A 25420-nucleotide genomic window follows, 5' to 3' on the forward strand; every position below is an offset into this window, starting at 1 on the left:
TCCTAGCCTAGAAAATATTCATTGACTATAAACCCATTGAGCCTTCTAACCTTATGAGTAAATGTAATTATTGAACAAAATGATAAAATGAAGTCCAACTCTAAAAAATGATATATGTATTTTGTAAATCCCTATATTTTCTACTTTGTGCATTTTCTCTATGCACAGTGCCCTTCCATATCCTGTTCATAGAGAAGCCTTGATCTTGCAGTTACTACATTGTCTTAGTATGACAGGAAAGTGTGCAGGTGGCAATGTTTTTCAGGTAATTGATCTACCTGCAGAAGGTCAATCCTGTGTAACATACAAATTCTTACCTTGGCAGTTATTTGGGCAGTCTGGCAAGTAGGGAATAGGTAAGGAAAGGAGTAAATCACTTGGATGGGAAGGCCAAGTTGTGAGAGAGAAAGACAAAGAGGTGGGGGTGGTGGAATAATGTGTTGGTCTGGAAGGGCAGAAAACTGGGGAAATTTTTTCAGAAAACATGCTAAACCAAGGTCCTTTCCTTCCCGGCCATACTCCACAAAAGTAAGCCAGCAGTATAGGACTCTATAAAGATCAGGAGAAAAACTTTCTTGTGACTCTAAGAAGCACTGAAAATATATTTCTATGTGTTTTAAACTGTTTCTTTACAATCCATATATGACCCCAAGACTGCTCTCTTCTCTCCCCTGTTTGTTTCTCCCTCTTTTTATTCTTCATTGCTGCTGGGGCAGTTAGAGGATCTTCATTGCTGCTGGGACAGTTAGAGGAAAATAATATACATCATATACTTCAAGTTGAGATCAGGTTGCCTTCATTTTTACTTGTGCACAATTTGTGAATCTGACAGATTAATAAATGTCTGACTTAGACACATGTAGTCTCTCTATCACTTTCTACATATGGGTCTGAATTTTGTTTTTACAGGCTTCCAGAGCCCATGTAGCTTTTCCAGATTTCTTCAGGAATTCCACAGTAGAGTGGTGGGCAAGGGAAATTAATGATTTCTACAATAACCAGATGAAATTTGATGGTTTGTGGATTGTAAGTAAACTTTGAGCAATTTTTTATTTTAAGTTGCTTATTGTGTAGTGATTATGAAAAATTTCTTACTAAATTCTAATAATATCAACAAAGTATACTCTGTGAAAATTAGCTCACTCATTTTATCTGTAGAACTTTCTTATGCAAAGGACTGTTAAAATACAGTTTTAACAACTCAATTTATGTATGTGTTATTTCCTATTGAATATTTTCAACTTCACAAAGAAAAGAAAATAAACACTTTTTTTTACCATTCATACATGCTCATAAACATTTATTTTATTTTCATTTAATGTACGAAAAAATCTCACATTCAATTGTCAGTCTTTGTTATAAAAAATCATAATCTTACAAGCTTAGCAAAATTATCCTTCAAACAACCTCCTAAATTTAAGGGTAACTTTAAAATACTAGTGTAAAGATTTTTAGTAATATAATTTTGCATAAAAAAGAATTTAACACAAGTAAATATTTAATGCAGGAGATTTTACAAAATACTTCTCAATTTTTTTGGAGGTGACATTTCTTACTCAGTAGATTTTTCAATAATCATGCATTTATTTACTCATTTTTTAATTGAGAAAACCTTTATAGAGGTACTGTTATGTGCAAGCCTTATACATAAATTTGTATAAAGCATAGTTTCTTAATTAATTAGAAATATAGGTTTAATTTATTTATAAAGTTATGTACTATAAGGGATTATATTAAATATACTCCCAAGAATGTTATCTTGACCTAGAAAAGATAACCTTTTTTCTCATGGAGGTATCACCTTTAAGTAATAGCTAATTTATATAGTTAGGTGATGGCTCCTTTATATGTCTACTGAAATCATGAAATGTTTGCTCAATAGAGATAATCTTTGAAGTTTCTGTATTTGTAAACTATATCTTTTGTTTTGAAAAATCACAGACCATGGCTTTTGGAAAAAAGCAGTAGATACAAGGCTTCAGGGTAGAGGTGGAAAGAAAGATATGGGGGACTATATATTATAGTAACTTAATTTTATGTCTGGAAAAACAGAAAACTATTCACTTTTATATGTATATTATATCTACAGAGAAAAATAGGGTCTTTTGTGTTTTTCAAAGGAGGCATGAATTGTAAAAAAGAATTACTGAGCTAAACTAAATTCTTTGATATTATTAAAATGCTGTTTTTGTTTTGCTTTTTAGAATAATAAATGTGCTATTATTCAAATATGCTATTTTAATTTATTGGCTCTTTTAGTCCTTTTGACAATTACTTTCCATATTTGTTTTTGTTTTTTCTAGTTAATTTTTTAAATTGAATTATGGTTGATACACATTATTGGTCTCAGGTACAAAATTGTGATATAATAGTTATATGCATTACTAAATGCTTACCATAATAAGTGTAGTTAACATCTGTCATAATACAGAGATATTACAATATTATTGATTATATGCCTTAGTCTGTACTTTCATCCTTGTGATTTTATAATTTTATAAAATATATTTTATAATTGGCAGGTTATACCTTCATCCCCTTTATCTATTTCACCCATTCCCATACCCTTTCATATGGAAACCTCCATTCTCTTCTGTTTATGAGTATATTCCTCTTTTGTTGTTTGTTCATTTTTTTTTATATTCTAGTTATAAGTGAAATCAGATGGTATTTCATTTAATATAATACTCTCTAGGTCCATTCATGTTCTTGCAAATGGCAAGATTTCATTCTTTTTTATGCCTGAATAATAATCTATTGTCTATATGTAACACATCTTCTTTATCCATTCATCTTCAGTGGTCAATAAGTTGATTCTATGTCTTAGCTATTGTAAATAATGCTACAGTAACACAGGGAAGGGCGCATGTATCTTTCTGAATTAATGATTTTGTTTTCTTTATATAAATACCCAGAAATAAAATTACTGGGTCATATGGTATTGTTTTCCATAGTGGCTGCACCAGTTTACAGTCCCACTAACAGTGCACAAGTTTCTCTTTTCTCTATATTCTCTCCAACATTTGTTATTTCTTATCTTTTTGATAATTGCCATTCTAGAATGGTATGAGGTGATATCTTGTTGTGGTTTTAATTTGCAGTTCTCTGGTGATTAATGATGCTGATCACCTTTCATGTGCCTATTGGCCATCTGTATGACTTCTTTGGAAAAACATCTAATTACATCTGCTGCCCATTTTTTAATCAAATTGTTTGTTTTTGGTGTTGAGTTGTATGGGTTCTTTATATATTTTAGATATTAGCCCATTATCAGATATATCATTGGCAGATATCTTTTTCTGTTCAGTAAGTTGTCTTTTTGTTTTGTTGATGTTTCCTGGGCTATGCTGAAGTTTTTTAGTTTGATGTAGTCCCACTTATTTATTTTTTCTTTTGCTTCCCTTGCTCAGGGAGACATAACTCGAAAAAAATGACTAGTGTTGATGTTCAGGTGTTTACTGCCTGTATTTTATTCTAGGAGCTTTATATTTTCAGGTCTTTAGTCTTTTTTGAGATCATTTTTGTGTATGATAATAAGACACTGATACAGTTTTATCTTTTTGCATGTAGCTGGTCAGTTTTTCCCACACCATTTATTGAAGAGAGTGCCTTTCTCCCATTGTATATTCCTGCCTCCTGTGTCACAGATTATTGGCCATATAAGCATGAGGTTTTTTTTTTCTTTTACTGGACTTTTTATTCTCTTCCATTTATCTGTGTGTCTATTTTTATTCCAGTAGCATACTGTTTTGATTACAGTAGCTTTTAGTATAGTTTAAAATCAGGGTTCATGATACCTCCAGCTTTGTTCTTTCTCTAAATTTGTTTTTTGTTTACTTTTCTCTTTTTCTTAAAGGATATGAATGAACCATCAAGTTTTGTAAGTGGAACAGTTACTTATCAATGCAGAAATACAGAGCTAAATTATCCACCTTATATACCAGGTACAATATTGTTGCTATGTCTTTGAACTTATCATGTTATTACTTATTATTAACCAGATTTATATATTTTATGATGTAGAGAACAAGACTCACATCCCCAATTCTCACTACCTATCTATACACAAGACTGCACCTTAACCCATTACCAATATTATTTAATACTCTTTAAAGAAGAAAAATCAAGAAACATGCTTTATCCATGTGAACACATTTTTAAGTTTGCTAGAAATTGTTATTTTGATTTCCTTAAGTATCTTTCCAGGTTTGAAAATTCTCAATATTCTTTAAGGCAAAAAAACTAAAAGCTTTCATAAAAGACTTTGAAACCTTTTTCTTTACTATGAAAAAAATGAAAGAATGTAACAACATTTCTTTAGTTCCTGACCTAGGGGGGAAAGGTCTATTCCTTCGATGTATATTCTCATGCTCTTATATAGGTAATAAAGCTCATAAACTGTTAACATCTAAAGTGATGGCAAAGCCCTGAAACAAATTTTTGACTGAGAAAAAGTGAATCAAAAAATAGTGTTGTTATACATTCACCTGGTGTTTAACCCCAAGGTTTCATGCTATCAAATGAATATTTTTAATAAAAATTTATTTAATCTTTATTTCTTGTCTAAATGTGTAAAATATAGTAAACATTTAGGAGTACACTCATTTTTCAGGGTTTTTAAATTCATGTCATCAATAACATTTTTTTTACTCAGTAAAATTTTTCACCTATTTTTCAGTCACGATTGTAATTGAATCAGACCTTTCATTTTTCATTGGTTCTCTCCAGATATCACAAAAAGAAGTGCTGGATTACATTTCAGAACTATGTGTATGGAGACTGAACAAATTCTTAGTGATGGATCATCAGTTTTGCATTACAATGTTCATAATTTATATGGATGGTCACAAATGAAACCTACTTATGAGTAAGCAATGCTCATAATTACTCTTAGTATCTTTGAGATATTAGATTTAATAATACCTACCTTAAGTGTTCTTCCCTACTGCCTTTATCTGATAACATTTTCCTTCTCAATATTCTCTGTGACTTACTTGTTCCATCCCACTTAGAATAATTGCATTTTTCTCTCTCTCCTTACTTTCTCATGTATCATTGTTTTAAGTCTTTACCCTAATCCAAAAAGAATACTGAATGATTTTTATTTTGTTCCCCACCATGTATCCACCTCATAGTAGCAAAGTGCCTAGCAAATAGTAGGTGCTCAATGGATTGTTTTTAATGAGGAAATGAGTAAATAATATGTAATTTGATATTATTAGTTAAAACATTAAAGTTGGCTAACTGTTATTTAAACCCATTATTAGCAAATTAGAGTATGTGTGAATGATCTGGAGCTTAAACTTCAATGTTATATTAAACAAACTCTTCTGTAAGGCCAGTGATGATGGAACACAGGCGAGTCTTTGAGTTTCACGTGTTTATTAGCACTGTCTAAAAATCTTCCTGCAATGATAGAAATGTTATTTAATTCTGGGTTGTCCAATATGGTAGCTACTAGCCATATATAGCATGTAAGCAACGAGACTAGTTGATAATTCAAGGATGGAATTTTAAATTGTGTTTAATTTTAACAAAGGTAAACTCAAATAGCCCCATGTTCTTAGCAGCTGCCATATTACACAGTGAAGCTCTAGATCACTGGTTCCTAACTGCACATTGTAACCACCAGGAGATTTTCAGTAAATGCTGATTTAATTGGTCTGTACTATAGCTTAAGCATCTGAATTTTTTAAAAATTTCCCAGGTTGTTCTAATTAGCATTCAGTGTTGAAACACTGCTGTAATATATGACTGAAATTGGTGGAAGAATGAAAAGCATTTTGGAGTAAAGACCATGGGAAATATTTCCTCACTCAGTGAAACATGCTTATCTCATTTCTAGCACCAGACTCGTTTTCAACCTAAAATATGGGAATTATTTAAGAAGTTGTAGGGAATTATAGGTAAATTTCTAAATAGTTGATATACAAAGGTATTTGGAGATGTTTAAAATCCACTTTAACTCTTAAATAACATTATGGAAAATATTGGTACAATCTTCTGAAGAACATCCCTTAATGTAAAAGCATAATACTTTTCTTTAATAATGTTAACTCTGCTTCTGTCCACAACGTTTTTCAGTAGAAGTTTCAATCACATTTTAAATTTAAACAGATTACTAAGTTTTAAATGTTGACTTAGAAATAGCCTGATTTACATAGTCATATATTTTTCATGTTTTAGATAAAAAAGATTCTTGATATCTAATTTTTTTAGTTATACAAAAAAATGTTGCTGAATTCTCCTTTAGAAATTTTAGAGACTAAATAGAGTCATCATATGCTTAAAGACACTGATAAATATTAAAAGGCACTGAAAGTAAATGATATTTATATTTAAGCAAACAACACAGAGGAAAGACTTTTTATTTATCACTGGGGAAACCTGAAAGGATTAAACACTTTTCTTCTTCAAGACATCCATTCTCTAGCATTTCATTGTATCTTCTTTGTGACTTTCTTTCAAGAAAGTTTGACATCCAACTATTCTTGCTACTGTGCTTTTCACTTAACATGAGACAAACAAACCAAGGAAAGAATAGAATGAGTGGATTCAGAAACAGAAAATAATCAGCTTGAAAAATTGAAAACAATTTTAGAGAAAGAACCTTGGATACCAGTGGAAATTGAAAAAGTTTCTTATTCAATCCTACTCAAAAAGTTTTCAGTTTTCAATTTAAATATATAATTTTTAACTAAATGCCTAATACTTTTATAATAATAATTTAGAATGGAATAAAAAGGTCAATAGATATAAATTATTTTCTGGGTTATTCCTAGACACTGGTGAGTTGACCACCAGTGAGTTGACCAATAATATTGATTTTTTAGGTTTAATGTATCTGCCTGGAAAATTAAGAGTGCATTCTTGAGGTGAGGAATTGTACACTATAGGAAGTGGCCTCTTCTTACAACTTTTTAAATGAAAAATTACACTAGTGTAGACAAAAATAAATGGAATTTGAAGTTCTCATGGTTTTCAGATTTACTTTCTATTAATTAACTGTTAGTCCTCTGAACAAATACTGAACATATGTCTCATAGATATTACTTTCTGATTAATATAGCTGAGTTTAATATTGATATTGTTTTAAAAAAATGAGACCTGAATCCATTAAACTACTTTCACACTATCTTCTCACTAAAGGAAATTTCAAATTTAAGGATTTTTATGCACTCAAAAACAATGAAAATATTTCAGTTACAAAAAACTTGGCTCTCCAACCCTGCAACTAAAACTGAAATTATATCTTCTGATCTAATATGAGTCTTTGTGATGTGAAATAGGCAAGTTACTGTTTCTAATAGATATTGAATATATAATACTGAATGTTTTGCTATGGATTAATTCAATAAAATCTTTACTCTTCAGAAAATTATTAAATAATATTGAGAAAAACAATCTTGTAATAACCTTCAAATAATTTAATACCATTAAATCAAAAATAGAAGTATCTGGTATATACTTATCATTTGATTTTACCATCAATTAAAAACAATAACATAATGTAGTGGGGGCACAGTATAGAACAGAGAAGACAAGTAGTGATTCTATAGCATCTTACTACGCTGATGGACAGTGACTGTAAAGGGGGTATCTGGTGGGGACTTGATAATGGGGAAAATCTAGTAACCACAATGTTGACCATGTGATTTTATATTAATGATACCAAAAGAAACAAAATGTGACTTCTGAAAAAAAAATAGGAAATTGGATTAATTTGAAATTATCTTTAGTAGCAAAGACAAAGTAAAGATATTTATTTGTTGTTAGAAACTATTAAATATTTTTAAAAATTTAATTTAATGTTCTCCTTTCACATCATCCACTCTTGTAAACACAGTTTTCCCTTTAGAAGGACTTTTTTCCAGTAATTTAAAATATTTTTATAATTTCCTAATTACTCTCCAAAAAAACGCTCATGTAGACAATTATAAACATTCAAAAATATTTCTGTAACACATTAAAATCCTATCTATAAGCTGAATTTTCCAGCAATCTGGTAACAGAGGACAAACTGTTTTATGGTTGAGAAGTATTTTTTAAAAATAAGTTCACTGTGACTAAACTAAAATATGAAACATCAGAAATATTTAGAAAATATTTATACTTATGGGACTTTAAATTATATATTTTCAGTGGCAACAAATGATCAAATGATATCTCACAGGAAATGTTCTATGAATGGTTATGGAGGAGATTCTTCTAATGCAAGAGATTAGACTTCTCATAAAAGGAAATTATTGAGAAAATACTTTATACATAATTCTCCATCAAAAATATTACAAGGCACATATTCAGTTATTAATTTAAAGGCTCAGTAAAGAAGTTTTGCAGAAATAATAAATACAATAGAAAAAAAATCATTAAAAAATATGTACCTCTTGCATGTGAATAAATTAAGAAATTGGGACAATCCATCCTTGTAAATAATCCTTATATTAGTTAACTAAAATTAATGTTTGCAGATTAAACAAACATTTTAATTTTTAATGATTTAAATTTTAAATTTGAGTTTGAATTTTTAATCTAAATTTCTAGGTTGATCAATTCTTTTATCCTTTGTATAAATACGCATTCATTTCTTATTAAATGTCAGAAAATATATGGCATGTATATGAAGTATATTGTTCCTAAATTGACTAGATCCTTTATATTTGTTACAGGATAGGAAGCAATAAAGATGATTTTCTTAATTGATTTTTTAAACAAGAGACATATATACTAGTAGAAATTTTGAGTTAGCAAATACAATGTCTCTATTATCAATGGGTAATTCAGTATATCAATTTATGTCTGTTTAAAACATTTTTAGTTTCCTATCATTTTGATTTGAGATATTCGTTAGTTGATAATAAGTTTCTTGAGCTACTTTTTTATAGGCCAAGCACAATATATGGTTTAAGTAATACAAAGTAGATTAAGATATTGTCCTTAGCAATCTCAGGAATCTCATGGTTTCACTGAAAAAGCTTTATATATAAACAAATCAGTATGAACACTGTGGTCCATGCTGTAATAGGGTAATGATTATCTTAGTGAATTGTAAAATCTTAACTAGGTATTTGAAGTATTTTTTCCTGATGTAGTTCTGGAAAAAAGCTATCAATTCATATACATTTTACTTTGAATAATATAAAATCAAACATTTTATTCCCAATTTTATAAACTGGAATTTTATATATAATATCAATTATAGGGAATATATAAAAATACTTTTAATGTATATTTAATTATATGTTGTATATAATTATAAATTATATGTATTATATTTATTTGATTTTATATTATGTATTTTTATATATAGTATAATTTATGTCTAAGTGTATATAAAATTATACTTGGCATAATTATATTTTATATATAGAATTAACATGATATTTTTCTATTTTAGATACTCTTATAGTATTAGAGAGAGAAATGCAGATAACATAAAACACTGCATGTATTATATTATTGTTAACACTAGAATATCTTATAAAATGCATAAGTCATTATGTCACTCTCTGAAGACCGATGAGGGGAGAAATGAAAAAAATATGACCTAATTTGTAAAATCCGTTCTCTTGAGATCTGGCTTTGGATAGATTCTGTGCTTGAAATAGAACAATTATTTTTATTTTTAAGCTCCTGGAAAGGCTTGCTCTCTTTGAACTACCCTCTAAAACAGGGAATATTATAGCATAGATTCTCTGCAGAGTAATATGGAGAATAAGTATTGACAAATTATAATTAAGATGGTTGGAGCAACCAATAGTTAGAGCCCAGATTTTTATTTAAGGTAACACATTTACATACAATAAAATGAATTTATTAAAAAACTCACAATATGATTAGTTAGTTGATATGATAATATCAATAGTTAAATACATTGTGCAGAATGATAAAGGCCACTTACACATGTCACTGGTGTATGTTGGAAGAAAAGATGTCCTTCATCCCTGTGAGGAATTTGTAGTGTAATGAGTATGACTCATAAAAAGCTAGCTGTAACAAGAGAAAATGTAGACACCATGAATCAAATATCTTTTTTAATGAATTGGTCATAAATAGAAATATCTGAAGAAAATACCTTGTGTAAAAACTCATACATCCTTCTTCATCTAATTCAGTGCACTGCAGAAGACAACTGGCAAAAGAGGAATTGTTATTTCTCGTTCCACATATCCTACTTCAGGACAATGGGGGGGCCACTGGCTGGGAGACAACTATGCACGATGGGACAATTTGGACAAATCGATCATTGGTATGTGAGTCACTATTTTTATCGTTATACTTTTGAGTTTTCCATTAGTTATTCACTTTTGCTGGTGTTAGTTCATATACCTTATAAGTTCTTCTCAGAAATAGGTCTTTGGCATCATGTTTTATGACAAAGAGCGTCATGAATAGGCAGTGTAGCAGGAAGCAGAATCTGGGGTGCTGTGTAAAAACTAATGGTATACAACTAGTTTATTTTGAGAAATAATTTCATCCCTTTTGGTCACAGCTTCCTGGCTAGAAATGGCAGGAGTTCAGAAAGATGCCATTTAGAGCTAAGAATAGAAATGAACGGAAATTCTTGATTCTATGGAATAAGAATCACTTATAAATCATAAAGAATTAGAAGCACTTCAACCTAAATTTTGACAGAGTTTTTGACCATGGTTGGAAAAAGTAAATAAAACATTATCATTTTAAAGGGCAAACAGATACTTTTCTGTTTCAGATCTAGTCCTAAAATTTATTTACTATTTATATTAGGATTCTAGGAAAGCACTTAATGTTTAGAAACATTCCTTTAAAAGAAGAACTGAGAAATCATATACATTCTATTTCACTGAAGTTTAAAAGGAATTTGTTTCAAATGGTGAAACCTATTGTTAATAATTACAGAGACAACATTTTATTTTAAAAAATGAGACCAAGGAAACCACTGCCACTTTCTTCTTATACTTCCATGTGTTCATAACAGTTTTGTGCTTTAAATATGTCATCTTGAAAGTGTCAACAAAACATATAGAGTCTTGTTTTTATAAAGGTCAACACTGTAAAGCAAAAAAATTTATGAATATTACAAGAAGAAATGTAATCTGAGAAATATTTTATTGAATTAGAGGTGATGTTAGAAATGGAAATTTTTCAAATACAAAAAAGAAAATATCAAAATAAATGAAATAGTAACTAAGACTTTTTTCCTAACGTTTTTAGGTATGATGGAATTTAGTCTCTTTGGAATATCATATGTAAGTAGCTCTATTCCTTTTATCTTCATGGCTTGTAAATATTAGGAAACAAACTATTGAAATTAATTAATATAACAATATATTTTAGACTGGAGCAGATATCTGTGGTTTCTTCAACAATTCAGAATATCAGCTCTGTGCCCGCTGGATGCAACTTGGAGCATTTTATCCATATTCAAGAAATCACAACGTTGCATTTACTAAAGTATGTAACTAACACATTTACTTGCATTTCTTTCCCTCCATAAGTTTAGAAGTTTTTCAATAGAATTCATCTTCCCTGGCTGGTTTCCAGAGGAATTCTTTGAAACTCTTCACAGTTACTGAGGGTATCTCAGCTCATTACTTTGAGAATATTCAGGTGTGGGTTACTTTTCTTTATACTTTTGGGTTCAAGACTTGGTTAACTGGCATACTTAACTGTTCTGTATAATTTCGGAGTAGCAGGGAAAACCAAAAAACAACAAATAAACTGTCTTCCAAACTGGGACAGAACAATTTTAAAAAATCAGCCTCCAATGAAATAATTAAAAGTGAAAAATCATTGCAAATTCTACTCTTAATTCATGAAGTGGACAGATTTAAAGGCAAAGTTTAAAATAATGAGTTGTGAAATTGAGGGAAAAGAAAGAAAAGTAATTATGAGAATTAATTCCTATGTGGTGGCACAACCATACGTCTGACTAAATTAGAGAAGCTAAATATTCTGGAGTGAGAATATTCTGGAGTAAAAAATATGGAAAAGTATAAACAACTAGAGGCAATATCTAACTAAGCTCTAAATTTGGGATATGACTTTCAGTGAAATTCAGAAGAAAGGGTCACCATGATTGTCTTTGCATGTCTCTGTTTATTTCAATCTAGTTTGCATAACAATCTATTTATATCCTAAACTTTAACCCTAACACTAAGTATCACCATAGGTGACAATGTATTTGTCACCTAGTCACATGTGAACTGCTCTTTACATATGACTACCTAAACTAACTTAAGCCATGGCTTTATTTGTATTTTTCTTATTAAAACATTAACATTGCACTTCCTATCTCCACTGTATGAAATAGAAATACTATTTCATAAGATTTTTATGAAAATGATTTAAACAAGGACAAAGCTTATGACTGTTTTGTTTTGTTTCAGAGACAAGACCCTGCTTCCTGGAATAAAACTTTTTCTGAAATGTCAAGGAATATTCTAAATATTAGATACACTTTATTGCCCTATTTCTATACACAGATGCATGAAATTCATGCTTATGGCGGCACTGTTATCCGGCCCCTTTTACATGAGTAAGTGCAAAGTTTATTTTCCCTACCACAGAGGGGTGCTTTCATTTAATTTATTCAATAATCTCTTATAGTGCAATATAGAATATTTTAAATAGGAAACTTTTTTATTGTTATCTTAGTGTACATTTTGGGTCAATAAGCATTTGCATAAATCAATTTATTAGTAAATGCTAATATATGCTATTAAAAATGTGACATTTATTAAAAAGTAAAGTTATTAAAAAGTTATTAAGAAGTATTTTATTACTTCTTAACAATAACTGTATACCAAATGTTGATATTAGATAATTTACCTACCTTATTACATTATTTTAAAAAAATTATTGCAGATAAGATCTCTGATTGAATTAGATGAAGTTTACAGCAGTTAAGTAAGTCTACCATACATAAATGCCTGAATGAGGAAGGCCATCCCACCCCTTCCTGGAGGTGCTCTAACAGGGCACCCCAGAACAGTTCTAACATTCTCCTGAGAAAACTGTTTTGGACTCACTTCTTAAAGCTCAAACTTACACATAAGCAAATCTGGAAATTCTCTTTTATGGAGCATAGTTGCAAGAATTTTAGTTTTTTCTATTTCTAAAACAAGTGCCAATTCTTATTGTGGATGTCATAAAAAAGAGAACATACATCCAAAGAAAAATTAAAAAAATACTTGAAATAATCATGGTATACTTAACTTCTATGCACCCTGTATTACCAAAGTAATTTAATGAGATGGTTTATTAGATTGCACTATTGATAAACCATTAAAAGTAAACAGTAAATACTCATATTAAACAATAGTACCCAAGATAATATTACCAAAATAGTAAGTTCATCAATATGCCTTCTATTTTAATAATAGGCTAATACAGTTTTCTTAAAAAAAAAAACAGCTCTTCCTAGATTCAAATTATTCTCTAGTTGTTTTATTTATTTGTCTACTATAATCTCTTCTTTATTTTTGGAAAAAAAATTTATTAATTTCTTGCTTCTTTCATTTCTAGACTTACCCCCATTGTCTTCTCCCTATTAACCTCCCAGAATAGTTGAAACATCAATCCTGAACTGAGACCCCAACAAAAAACAGTATTGGTTATGCAGACTCTCCTCCTTTTGAGAACACCCATGCCTTTGTTCCCATGGGAAGTTCGTAGAGGAGTAAATCCAACAGTCCAACTTGGTATTAATTTCAGTTTGTAGTAAAACAAAACAAAACACACGCAAAAGAACAAACAAAATTTTGCACTCCCATTGCAATTAGAAAAATAGTGGCTATTCTCAAACTACAAAAAACAGATTTTGGGTTTTCCAGGCATTTATATCTGAAATTCACATCTATTAACATAAGGAAGAACCTTTAAGGACATTTAAATACACTATTCATTGAGTTCAAATTTAAGTAAGATAAGCTAAGCAAACTCTTTTTAAAGTTACAGAATCAAGATTCCTGAAGCACAATTCCTGAAGTCTCACAATTCTTTTTGAGTGTTTATAAATTTTGCTTCCAAGTTTGCTGATCTTTTACTTGACAGTTAATATTTATACCTCTCTGAGTTCTCTTCAAAGAAGATTTCTCATTCAGTTGGTCTTATGTATCTATCACAATTCTATGCTTTTGGTCAGGACTTCACTCATAGTCTAGATTTAATCATAAACTATTGTACTACAGCGCATTGAATTTCAATTGACAAATTTTTTTTTTAAATTTTTTTAAAGTTTGGTTTTCATTTTAATCCACAAAATTCCACACTGCAAAATGTGACTTGGATAATTATTTTATGGTATTCATGAAATAGAATTCTTTCATTTAACTATTTGTAAATATTTTTTTAAGATTCTTTAAGGAAAAGCCAACTTGGGATATATACAAGCAGTTCTTACTGGGTCCAGCATTTATGATTACCCCTGTTTTGGAATCTGTAAGTCTTATCACATATTTTTGTTAACAAAATTTTTGTCCTTGGTTTATATATTTTTAACAACCCTATTTTTAAATTCCAGGATACTTACACTGTAAAAGGCTATGTCCCTGCTGCTCGGTGGTTTGATTATCATACGGTAAGAAGTTAAGGAATTCCACGGAATTGACTAAGCAGAAATGGATAATAGTTTGGTCATAGATTTTTTATTAATGATGTATTTTCTTTACTTTCCACCTAAAAAGAATAAGATATTTCTTGCTAATTATAGCTGAATCCAATTAATACTCAGTGAAAAGAATTAATTTACTCTTAGTTAGGTAGTCATTGATTTATTTTACCAAATGAACATGGAAAGTGCACATTATTCACAAAAAGGTCACTGTCTTTTATTTATATGTCCATATATCCAAAATGATCATTAAAGGTAATGTAGCCCTCCCAAGAATAATGTATATGGCAAGTCATAAATAGCTTTTGCGACCTTTCAAAAACCAATATATTTTCTGCATAAGAATACCACAAAAACAAGTAGTGGTAAACTACTTTCAAAATAATCAATGAACAAAAGACTAAGGCTTTAAACAACATGATTTCATAAATTTGAATTTTTATTATTTCTTAAATTGAAAGTGTATTATTTGATTTTATAACTGTGCCATCTCAAGTACCAATATTGCTGATGATTCCACTTCTTGCTGCTTTTGTGCTTCCTTCCATTCTTCTTATTTCCAGGGCCAAGATATTGGTGTTAGAGAAACATTTAAAGTATTTGAAGCCCCATTAGATAAAATAAACCTACATGTCCGTGGTGGTCACATCCTACCATGTCAAGAGCCTGCTCAAAACACATTTTACAGGTAAGTGAAGTTTATATAGAGATCAGATTAAATTTGGGGATGTATCATGTTGTAATTGTCAAGACCTGGGAAGGGTCTGAGATTTTACTCTACTTAAAGCACTCAAGTTAGCCTGCCAGTTTCATGGATGCTTTGTCACAAACAAAGGTATTTCTTAGTCATGCAATAGCAAAAGCTTTATGTTTCCTTCTTATTTCCCTGTACCCTAAGTCCCATGGGGTGACATGGAGTAGCTCAGGCGGATGTTGCACATGTAAAAGGTTTACATGTAAGATGCTGCATAGCTAACAAACTCCAAACCTTATAAGAAAACTCAATCTTTTATAGTGGACTATAAGCAAACCTGTCCATTTTTTGCTTTAAAGGAAGACATTACCTTTATTATACTGGACAGTAAATTTTTAAAATTAATTATAAAAAAGTAAATACAAAAATACATTAAAAGAATCATTTTCCACAGCAAGTGGGATTTATTACAGGGGTGCAAGGATGTTTCGATATCCACAAATCATTGTGATACATGACATTAACAAAAGGAAAGATAAAAACCATATGATCATCTCAGTAGATGCAGAAAAAGCATTTGACAAATTCAACATCCATTTATGATAAAAACTCTAAACAAAATGGGTATAGAGGAAACATACCTCAACATAATAAAGGCCATATATAAAAACTCATAGCTAACATAATACTCAGAGGTGCAAAGTTGAAAGCTTTTCCTTCAATATCAGGCACAAAACAAGGATGTCCATTCTCACCTCTTTTATTCCATATAGTAAGTTCATCACTGGAAATCCTAGTCATAGCAATCAGACAAGGAAAATAAATAAAAGTCACCCAAATTGGTAAGGAAGATGAAAAATTGTTACTATTTGCAGATAAGATACATGAAAAACTCCGAAGACTCAACAAAATAACTACTAGAAATAGTAAATGAATTCAGTAAAGTTGAGGATATAAAAATATACAGAAACCTGTTGCATTTCTATGTACTAATAATGAACTAGCAGAAAGAGAAATTTTAAAAAATCCTCACTTAAAATTGCATCAAAAAAGAATAAAATACCTAGGAATAAATTTTGCTAAAGAAGTGAAAGACCTGTACTATGAAAACTTTGAGACATTTAGAAAGGAATTGAAGACACAAGTAAGTGGAATAGTAGAGTACACTCATGGTGGTATTATTAAAATATCCATAGCATCCAAAACAATAAACAGATTCAGTGCAATTCCTATTAAAATACCAATGGCATTTTTCACATATCTAGAACAAATAATCCTAAAATTTGTATGGGATTACTCTAAATAGTGAAAGTAGTCTTGAGAAAGACAAAGCTGGAGATGAATTAAAATAAACTCAATATGTATTAAAGAACTAAATGTAAGACCTGAAACCATAAAACTCCCAAAAGAAAACATAGGCAGTATACTCTAGTTTATTGGTTTTAGCAATTTTGTCCCTTATAAAGATGAAAGATAACGCAGATCTACTCTCCATTACCATCCACAACTGATCGTTTGCCCAAGACTCTCCCTTCTTTGCCACAGGACCCTTTATCTGGTATTCTCTTCCTCTTGCTCAGCGGTGTGTCCAATCTACCAGGGCTCATGGGCCCACTCTGTCGTCATTTCTACTCAATTCCTGGCTTAGGCATTCAGATTCTAGAGGATTCATATCCTATTTCTTTTCTTTTCTCATGCTGTATCCATTCTCTTCGTCGTCTACATAAATATGGGATATCAAGTTTAGGTACATAGACAAGAAAAACCAAATTGTTTGTACAGTGAACATGGAAGCAGATATTTAGTTCACAGATAGGCCTCTGTAGGCACAAGCTTGGGAGGTAGTGTCCATTCCAAGGATAGGATTTATAACTTGCCGGCTACTCTCCATATTCTTATTAACAATTGTAATGACAATTCAGTGATTTTTATATGGAAATGTGAGGAATACTTACTCATAACAGATTCTTTTAAAATGCTATTACTATGGTTTCATGTTTAATATCTAAGGACAGGATTACCATAGAGAAGGATAAATAAATATATCAATAAACTTAATATGGTTTAAATTATTATAAATGAGGTCACTTTCAATTTGCTACAGTAGGTGAACCCTTGAGATCAAAAGATATGCATTATAATTTCTATTAAATATGAAGAATTTTATTTTTATATTTAAATCATTCCCATTAACTCATTAAAAAAGGAAAGTCCTTTAATTTTCTTTGTCTAGGACAGTTTGTGCTCTCTTTAGTTAATAGTCTTATTTGTGTTTTTTGAGGGTACTTGTATGATGTCGTAACACAAGTAAACACATGCTACTTTATAAATATGGATAAAATTGTACTTCTTTCTTATAGTCGAAAAAATTACATGAAGCTCATTGTTGCTGCAGATGATTATCAAATGGCACAAGGATCTCTGTTTTGGGATGATGGAGAGAGTATAGGTGAGTGTTCCATTTAGTACAAAAATGTAACTGAAAACACACCTATTATCTCATATTACTTTTATGTTACCTTTTGTAACTTGGATGCTGAATAAAAAACTAATAATATTATTCAATGCTAAAATAGCTTATTAATTAGTTGAATCACCTTTTAAAAATAGTGTTCTAAACATTTAAAGACTTTCCTTTTATCCTAAATATAGTTAATCCCTATAGAAAATGTCTGGATAACTAAGAGATTTGTATGAGCAGAGAATGTATATCAATCAATTTTGTATACTCTAGTCTTACACCGTTCACATAATAGACTCTCAGTATGTGTGAGGTCTACTGAAAAACCACATTCCATGTGCACATATTGATGCTAAGAAAACCTCTAAAACATTAAGTAGTCTATAAACAAACTTAGGTTTGGTCTCTACACTTTGTGGCTCTTGCTTTTGTGGTTTTCTTTTTAATTCAGTATGTTTTTACATGAAAAGTTAAAAATTTAAACTTAGATCTGTGTTTACGCCATGTTTCTCAAGACCAGACTGAACTACAAAGCTTCTAGCCACTTGTGCTCTGCTGACCATTATTGTCAGCATCACCAAGGGTAGTTTGTTAAGGATGCAGATTCCAGGGGCCACTCAAATTGTATTAATTTTGGGAGAAGCCAAAAAAATCTGGAGTAAAATGCCCCCAGGTGGTTTTTATACTATTAACTAGACACTGGTAGAAGATTAAGTTTACCAACTGTTCTTGACAGTGCCAGCTCTCCTAGAAGGGAGATATGAACATTTTCTTGATACAAACCTTAGTAATAAACAATGACATCTGTGTGAAGCTGAAGTGCTCATGTGGCAGTTTACTACAATTTAAGAAAATTATCTGCAGAAGAGATTTTTTCATTAGTATCACTGACATGTATCATTCATTTTTTCAGGTAAATCGTAGTTCATTATTCTGCAATCATAGGAAATAGGAATCTATTACTAAATGAAGTATGTTGGAAAGTTGATATAAGAATCATATGAAAGTAAACAAGACACTTGGAAAAAAGACTCTTGAAAAAAATCTCTTGGTAGTATTTTGTGATTTAGGTGAAAAAAATCAACTATTAGTTAAAATCCTATGCTTTTAAGTTCTTGACCTTCATTAACACATTAACAAATTTCTACAAAGTTTGCATCCTTTCTTTCTCACCTAGGCCTAGAAGGATGCACTTTGAATTTGCCTACAATTTCCAGAGGTGTAAAGTTGAGTTATATATAATTTGCATCATTGTCTTGGGATCTTTAAACTTACCACTAGACAAATTGAGTTAATTCATTATAACAGCAAGACAGACAAAGCTTCTCTTAGAACTTTTTTCTCCAGCTCTTCCTATCAAACTAAGATACAGATGAAAGAACTTGGTGTGACATTTATACTATTGAAGTTCCGTGAGAGATTTTTATTTTTAATCAGTGGAAAGTAACTAAGCATAATTCAGATATTTATGATATCTTCATGAAAGCATTCAAAATTGTTCTGGCCAATTATATTTGCTCCTTTGGTTATATTTCACAATCTCAATATATTTCTTATAATTAAGTATAAAGATTTCAAATAATCCTCCAAAATTTCTTGAGTAAACAGCAGTAATAATATACAAGTGCTTGGAGTCTTTTATTTATTAGATGAGATTAATTTGATTTATTAGATCGGTATCTCCAAGGACATTTTCTCTCACAGCAATCTCTAATTGATAGGCACCATCTAAATGATTTCATCATTTTTAAGGACATTCAAATTTTATGGAATACTGTTATTTGCTGACATATTCTTTCAAAGAAAATAAAAGATAAATCAAAATAAACTTATCTTGAAACTTGTGTACATTAAGTAAATTTTAACTGTCCCAACTAATGAAGTTGTAACTTAGTAAAATGCTACTTAATGAAATAGATATATGTATACCTTGATTAAGACCATCTGTCATCTTTCTCTTATTCATTAAAAACAACAGAAAAACTGTTCATATCTTCCTAATAGTTGTCATTTTGTATTTTTTTATCTCACAGTTCTATACTTAAAACATTTCTCTCAAATGTGCTTAAGCTACATTTACATATTTAAAACTTAAGATTAAAATATTTTGCCTCAAAATGTATGTTAACTAAGTCATGCATACATTATATTTATGGTGAAAAAAATTTTACGCAGACTATCATTTAATTTAAGATAGGCAAAATTAATCACAAATTAAGCCATTTTTCAGAGGACTGATTAATAGAAATAATGTATAAGTGGAAAAGGGAATTAAAATTTGTTGCTTTTTAAATGTTATCCTAACACTTGCTTCAATCATGCATCTGGCTCTACTTTGCCCCCTCAGTCTTACCCATGCTTGTTCGGTTTTACATATAAACCCAATCTTAGAAATCAATGTCATGGATTTTATTCCATGCATTGGTAATAATTAGTTGATACATTTTTGGCCATTTACTTTAGTTCTCTGGGACTCACTTTAGAATAAATTGCCATCGTGTTCATTTTCCATTGTAAATGTTACATTGTAATGTCCATCATTGGGGAGGCCCGTAAGTGTCCACATTATCATCACTCAATCCTATTTATTCTTGTACTTGTTTCACCATTCTTTTACTGATATTAAGGTGATTTTAGACCTGTCACTGCTTTAGCATTGCCCTCTTTCAAACACACACACCAATCTACTTCATATTTCAGTGCTTCTTAAACTGTGTTGGGACAAGATAAATAAAGAAAAATTAAATATGTACCTATGGTATTTGGTACCCTTTATACTAGGAAAGAAACAAAATATACAAATATTTACTATTCTTCTTTAGAAATATAAATATTTCACTTTTTTTCTCTCTACAGATACCTATGAAAGAGAGCAATATTTCTCAGTACAATTTAATTTAAACAAGGTGTGTATTCATACCAGATTATTTATATGCAATTGTGTAAACATTTGAAGTTTAGTATCATACTTTATATATTTTATGTTTATTATGTTTATTATATAGGGTCCTTCATTTCATATATATGAATAAAAAATTTGCTCTACCATGAAATAAATTTTGAATAACAGATATGTATTTTTAAATACATATTTATATATATATTTATATATATATTTATTTATTTTTTGAAAATGAAGGGTTTAAATTATTTCTTTTTCTTTTTCTTTACAGAACACCTTGACAAGCACTATTTTGAAAAGTGGGTACATAAACAGAAATGAAATGAGACTTGGATTCATTGATATATGGGGAAAAGGAAAAACTTCTGTTAAAGAGGTTAATCTGATTTATAATGGAAATAAAGAGCCACTTAAATTTACTCAAGAACCAGACAAAGAGGTAAATGACTTAAGAAAAAGTATTTTTTTCAGTGGAGTTATTCAAAACATATATATGAATGTCTTCTATTTCTCAGCCTTAAAGAAACAAAATTATGGGTCAGTTATGAGTTTTCTTGTTTATTCATTTTCATTTGACAGCCGTATCTATTGCTATACTATCATCCTTAGTAACCTGCATCTATTTTATAATTGTGATATAATCAAAGGAAAACTAAATTTACATTGAATATCTAAAACCATGTTAATCCTAATGGGAAAGTACCTCGAGTTTAAGGCTGCATCTGCACTGCTGAAACCATATGTGTGTGCACATACCAATTTGTGTTTAAAGTTGGATAAAAACAATTAGCTGTTGATCAGCCAGTCCCTTCATATGGGCTTAAGTTTCCGAACAGCCAGTTGTTTCACTAACTTTAACTTTAAAACATGGTGTCTTGGATACAGTCTTAGGTCCTCACAGGTTTCATGGGTTGTGAGAGTGCACAGCACCTGAAACGCAATTGCATCCAGTTGGAGCTTAACACTTACGCTCTTGTTCTTGCTGTTTTGTAGGCAAGTGAAATTTCACCCTTAATATAAAACGATGTCTTAATTACTACATTGACATTAAAATGTTTTTATTTCTTTAAATTATAGTAAGTTTGGGAAATTAGAGTTTTGTATATTTAATGTATTTTCTTGGTAAAATAGAAGTTGATAACCAAGAGCCTCAACTCCAATTTTCTTTTTTTGGAAGAATGTTACCAGTTTATAAAATTCCAAAGTAAGAAATGACTGATTTAGTCCAGTAGTCTTACATGCAGACCAAGAAACTGAGTCCCTGAAAAGGATAATTAATTCCTCAGATATAAATAGTCAGTGGTTTTCAGTATAAATTAGAAATCAGTGTTTTAACTTCCCAATGTTCAAATAATAGTATATAGTTTATTTACTAAAACAATGAAAAATAAAGCTCACGACTTTTATTATAAAAATAAACTAAATACAGTCCAGCTGAACAATGTCAAAAAAGATATTTTAACATATCAAGTATTGTTTCAAGTCATACCGTTATAAAGAAAAGCCCATTCCACTACTTTCAAACACTTTCACAAAGAATGTTAAGTATTAAGAAGAAATTTTTACAGTATTTTATTACCTCAGTGATTCCAAATGAAGATACTCAGTTTAACTACCAGCAAGGAAGCAATTTCTGCTAAGTGCATTTATATAAAACAAATATTTATGAGCACCTACTCTTTTCCAAACTTTCATAGATTTCTGGGAAAAGGAGGCAGAAGTCAATTTCTTTCCCTTTCCCGTTACCCTTCTCTAGGGGTGTGGGAATTGCATGCAAGGGATGATTTAATTGTTCTATCAATACAAATTTAAAACATTTTTTCTAGCAAAAATTATGCTTACTTGCCTTTCATACAGGTATTAAAAGCTACATAATGTACTTGCAGTTTTTCACCTTTGATGTATGAGAACTAGGTTAGGTTTTGGTTCAAACTAAACTAGGTCAGTTTCAAACCTGGCTATCAGATATTAAGAAAATTATTTAACTTTTACATTTTAAACTTTTCTATTATAGTGTGTGGGAAATAAATACTAAGACACTAAGCTTTAGTGAAGAATACATTTTATAAAGCCCCTAGGAGAGTGTCTGTTATTCAGTTAGCAGTAAAGGAATGTTGCTTGTCTTCTCTTGCATATTTAATGATTGAATCCAAACTTTCTGAGCTAAGGCACAGTCATGTAAGTGAAAAAACAAAATTGTTAAGGTCTAATGAAATCAGCATATAATAAAAATACCACAAATGATTGACTACAGCTGCTTAATTGGTCACCTCCACAATTAGTCCCTATATGGGCTAATTGCAACTCTCTCCAGTGAAAGAAAGTAACACACACAAAATTGAAATTATTAGCAATAAATTCAGCATCCTAAAACACTTTAAGATTCATACAAAAGAAAAACAAATTTCTAATCTTAATTTTATGTATAGATGGCTGGATAATATTTGAGGGCAAGAAGCAGATTTATTTAGTACACTTATAAATAACTTCATATTTAGGAGTCATGTAGAAAGAATAAAATAATAGAAATCAAGATAATTGGTTAATAGCCTTAGTTTTTCAGTTTTTGATAACCCTTCCACCTCTTGGAGATTTATTTTCATTTATCTGTATTACAGGTCGGGTTGGGTGAGATTATTACTGAAATGATTCTGAACTCTGGAATAAAATTCATCAAAATGTAGAAGAAAAAAAAGTTATATCATATTTACATAGAGAATATATACTTATGGAAATAGTCTGTTTAAAAAAACCCACTGTTCTGATTAAACAATTAATTACCATCTCACTTTTTTTTCAGATACTAAATATTAATCTTACATCAAGTAATGTTATTCTAAGTGAACCAGTAGAGATCTCTTGGTTATGAAGATCATTGTCAATTCCAGCTGTGAAAGAGAAATTAACCCCTGGATTTAAACTTCACCGGATTTACAATTTTCATCTTCATTGGTTTCTTGTGTTATATAAAATATGATTTTAACATATCTAAAATTTAATACAATGTATATCATATTAATACTCATTTTATTTATCAATGTGGCCTGGTTTCAAATTTTTAGACATATTTAGTAGGATTTAAATAGTTCTAGTTACCCTTGCTAAGTATAAGCTAAGACTGTAAAATAGTTACTATATATATATATATATATGTAACCAAAGATATAATTAAAATGGGTAATTTTCTAAAATTAAGTGAAATTTTTGTGTAATTGTATATATTTTATTCACTGCCTAGTAACTTTAAATCATGTACCAATATTTATCATCAGATTTAATATTTTTCAGTATGCACATTTAATTAGAAAACAGAAAATAAATGTATATAAATATATAAAATATACGTTTCTTTTTATTTTCCAAAAGGAATTTGTCTTATTTTAGGCTGCTGTTACAAATTACCATACAGTGAGTGGCTTAAACAATAAACATTTATTTCTCACACTTCTGGAGGCTAAGAAGCCTGATCAAGGTGCCAGCAAATTTAGTGAGTGGCCATCTTCTCATTGCACCTTCACACAATTGAGAGTAGAAAGTGCATTAGCTCTCTGGGGTCTTTTCTTATAAGGTACTAATCTCACTTGAGGGCTCCATTCTCATGACCAAATTACCTCTCAAAGGTACTGTCTCCAAATACCATCACACTAGGGATTAAAGGTTCAACATATGAATTTAGAAAGGACACATTCCATCCATAGCAAAAATCCAAATTCCCTTTTCTAGCACTGCTCTATACATGGGAAAAAAAAATAATTCTGTCTATTCTATCTGGTTAGTTGAATAAATCATCCTAGCTCATTCATTCAGGTTAGAGGACTTTCTAAATCATTTCTTAAAATAGTATTTACTGGTATTTTTTAACACTTGGATTTCCTTGAACTTAGCTAATATCTATAACTTGACATCATTATTTTCAATTATAAATTAGAATATTGATATAGTGCAATATTTAAGACAATTCACAACTCAGAATGCAATCACCAGTGGGCATAATAATAGCCATAATGATGACTACTATAAAAAAGAAAAGAAATACAAGTGTTGACAAGGATGTGAGGAAAAGGGCATCCTAGTGTACTGATTGGGGAACGTCAATTAGTGTAGACACTATGGAAAACAGCATGCAATTCCTCAAAAAATTAAAAATAGAACTACCATATGATCTAGTAATCCCACTTCTGAATGTTTCTCTGAAGAAAACAAAAACACTAACTCAGAAAGACACATGCATCCCATGTTCATTGCAGCACTGTTTATAACAGTCAAGATGTGGAATAAGTGCCAATCAGTGGATGAATGGATAAAGATAATATGGTATATATATTTATGTATTGGAATATTATTCAGGAATAAAAACATAGTAAAATCTTGCACTTTGCAACAACATGGATGGACCTTGAAAGCACTATGCTAAGTGAAATAAGTCAGAGAAAGACAAATACCATATGATCTCTCTTGTTATGTTGAATCTAAAGAAACAAAATAAAGCAAAACAAAAACCCAAGCTCACAGATACAAAGAACAGATTGGTGGTTGCCAGAAATAAGGGGGTAAAGGGGTTGAACAAATAAATGGGTGAAGGAGGCCAATAGGTAAAAAAAAAAAAAAATTAGAATATTGCTATAATGTAATCTTTAAAGCAATTCATAACTCAGAATACAAAGATCAGGGACAATAATGATAATAAAGCCAATAGTAATAATAATAATAATAATAATAAGTGTGGTTCTAAGAAATATTTAGTAATTGAAGTGATTAAGCAGATTATAA

General features: G+C 30.1%; 1 protein-coding gene across 1 annotated transcript in view; it reads left to right on the forward strand.

Moving 5' to 3' along the window:
* SI (sucrase-isomaltase) overlaps positions 1-23971 on the forward strand; it is an 84353-nt gene extending 60382 nt beyond the window's left edge. Inside the window, exons 35-48 of the mRNA XM_073232134.1 lie at positions 910-1026; positions 3857-3944; positions 4729-4867; positions 10116-10249; positions 11194-11228; positions 11317-11433; positions 12369-12517; positions 14337-14421; positions 14504-14560; positions 15157-15281; positions 17648-17736; positions 20605-20654; positions 20922-21089; positions 23451-23971. Of these exons, the coding sequence (XP_073088235.1) occupies positions 910-1026; positions 3857-3944; positions 4729-4867; positions 10116-10249; positions 11194-11228; positions 11317-11433; positions 12369-12517; positions 14337-14421; positions 14504-14560; positions 15157-15281; positions 17648-17736; positions 20605-20654; positions 20922-21089; positions 23451-23519 (1422 nt within the window). The 3' untranslated portion in view covers positions 23520-23971. The remainder of the gene's footprint in view (positions 1-909; positions 1027-3856; positions 3945-4728; positions 4868-10115; positions 10250-11193; positions 11229-11316; positions 11434-12368; positions 12518-14336; positions 14422-14503; positions 14561-15156; positions 15282-17647; positions 17737-20604; positions 20655-20921; positions 21090-23450) is intronic.
* Positions 23972-25420: the final 1449 nt, after the last annotated feature.

The sequence above is a fragment of the Manis javanica genome, chromosome 3 (assembly GCF_040802235.1).
Source record: "Manis javanica isolate MJ-LG chromosome 3, MJ_LKY, whole genome shotgun sequence".
Taxonomy (NCBI): domain Eukaryota; kingdom Metazoa; phylum Chordata; class Mammalia; order Pholidota; family Manidae; genus Manis; species Manis javanica.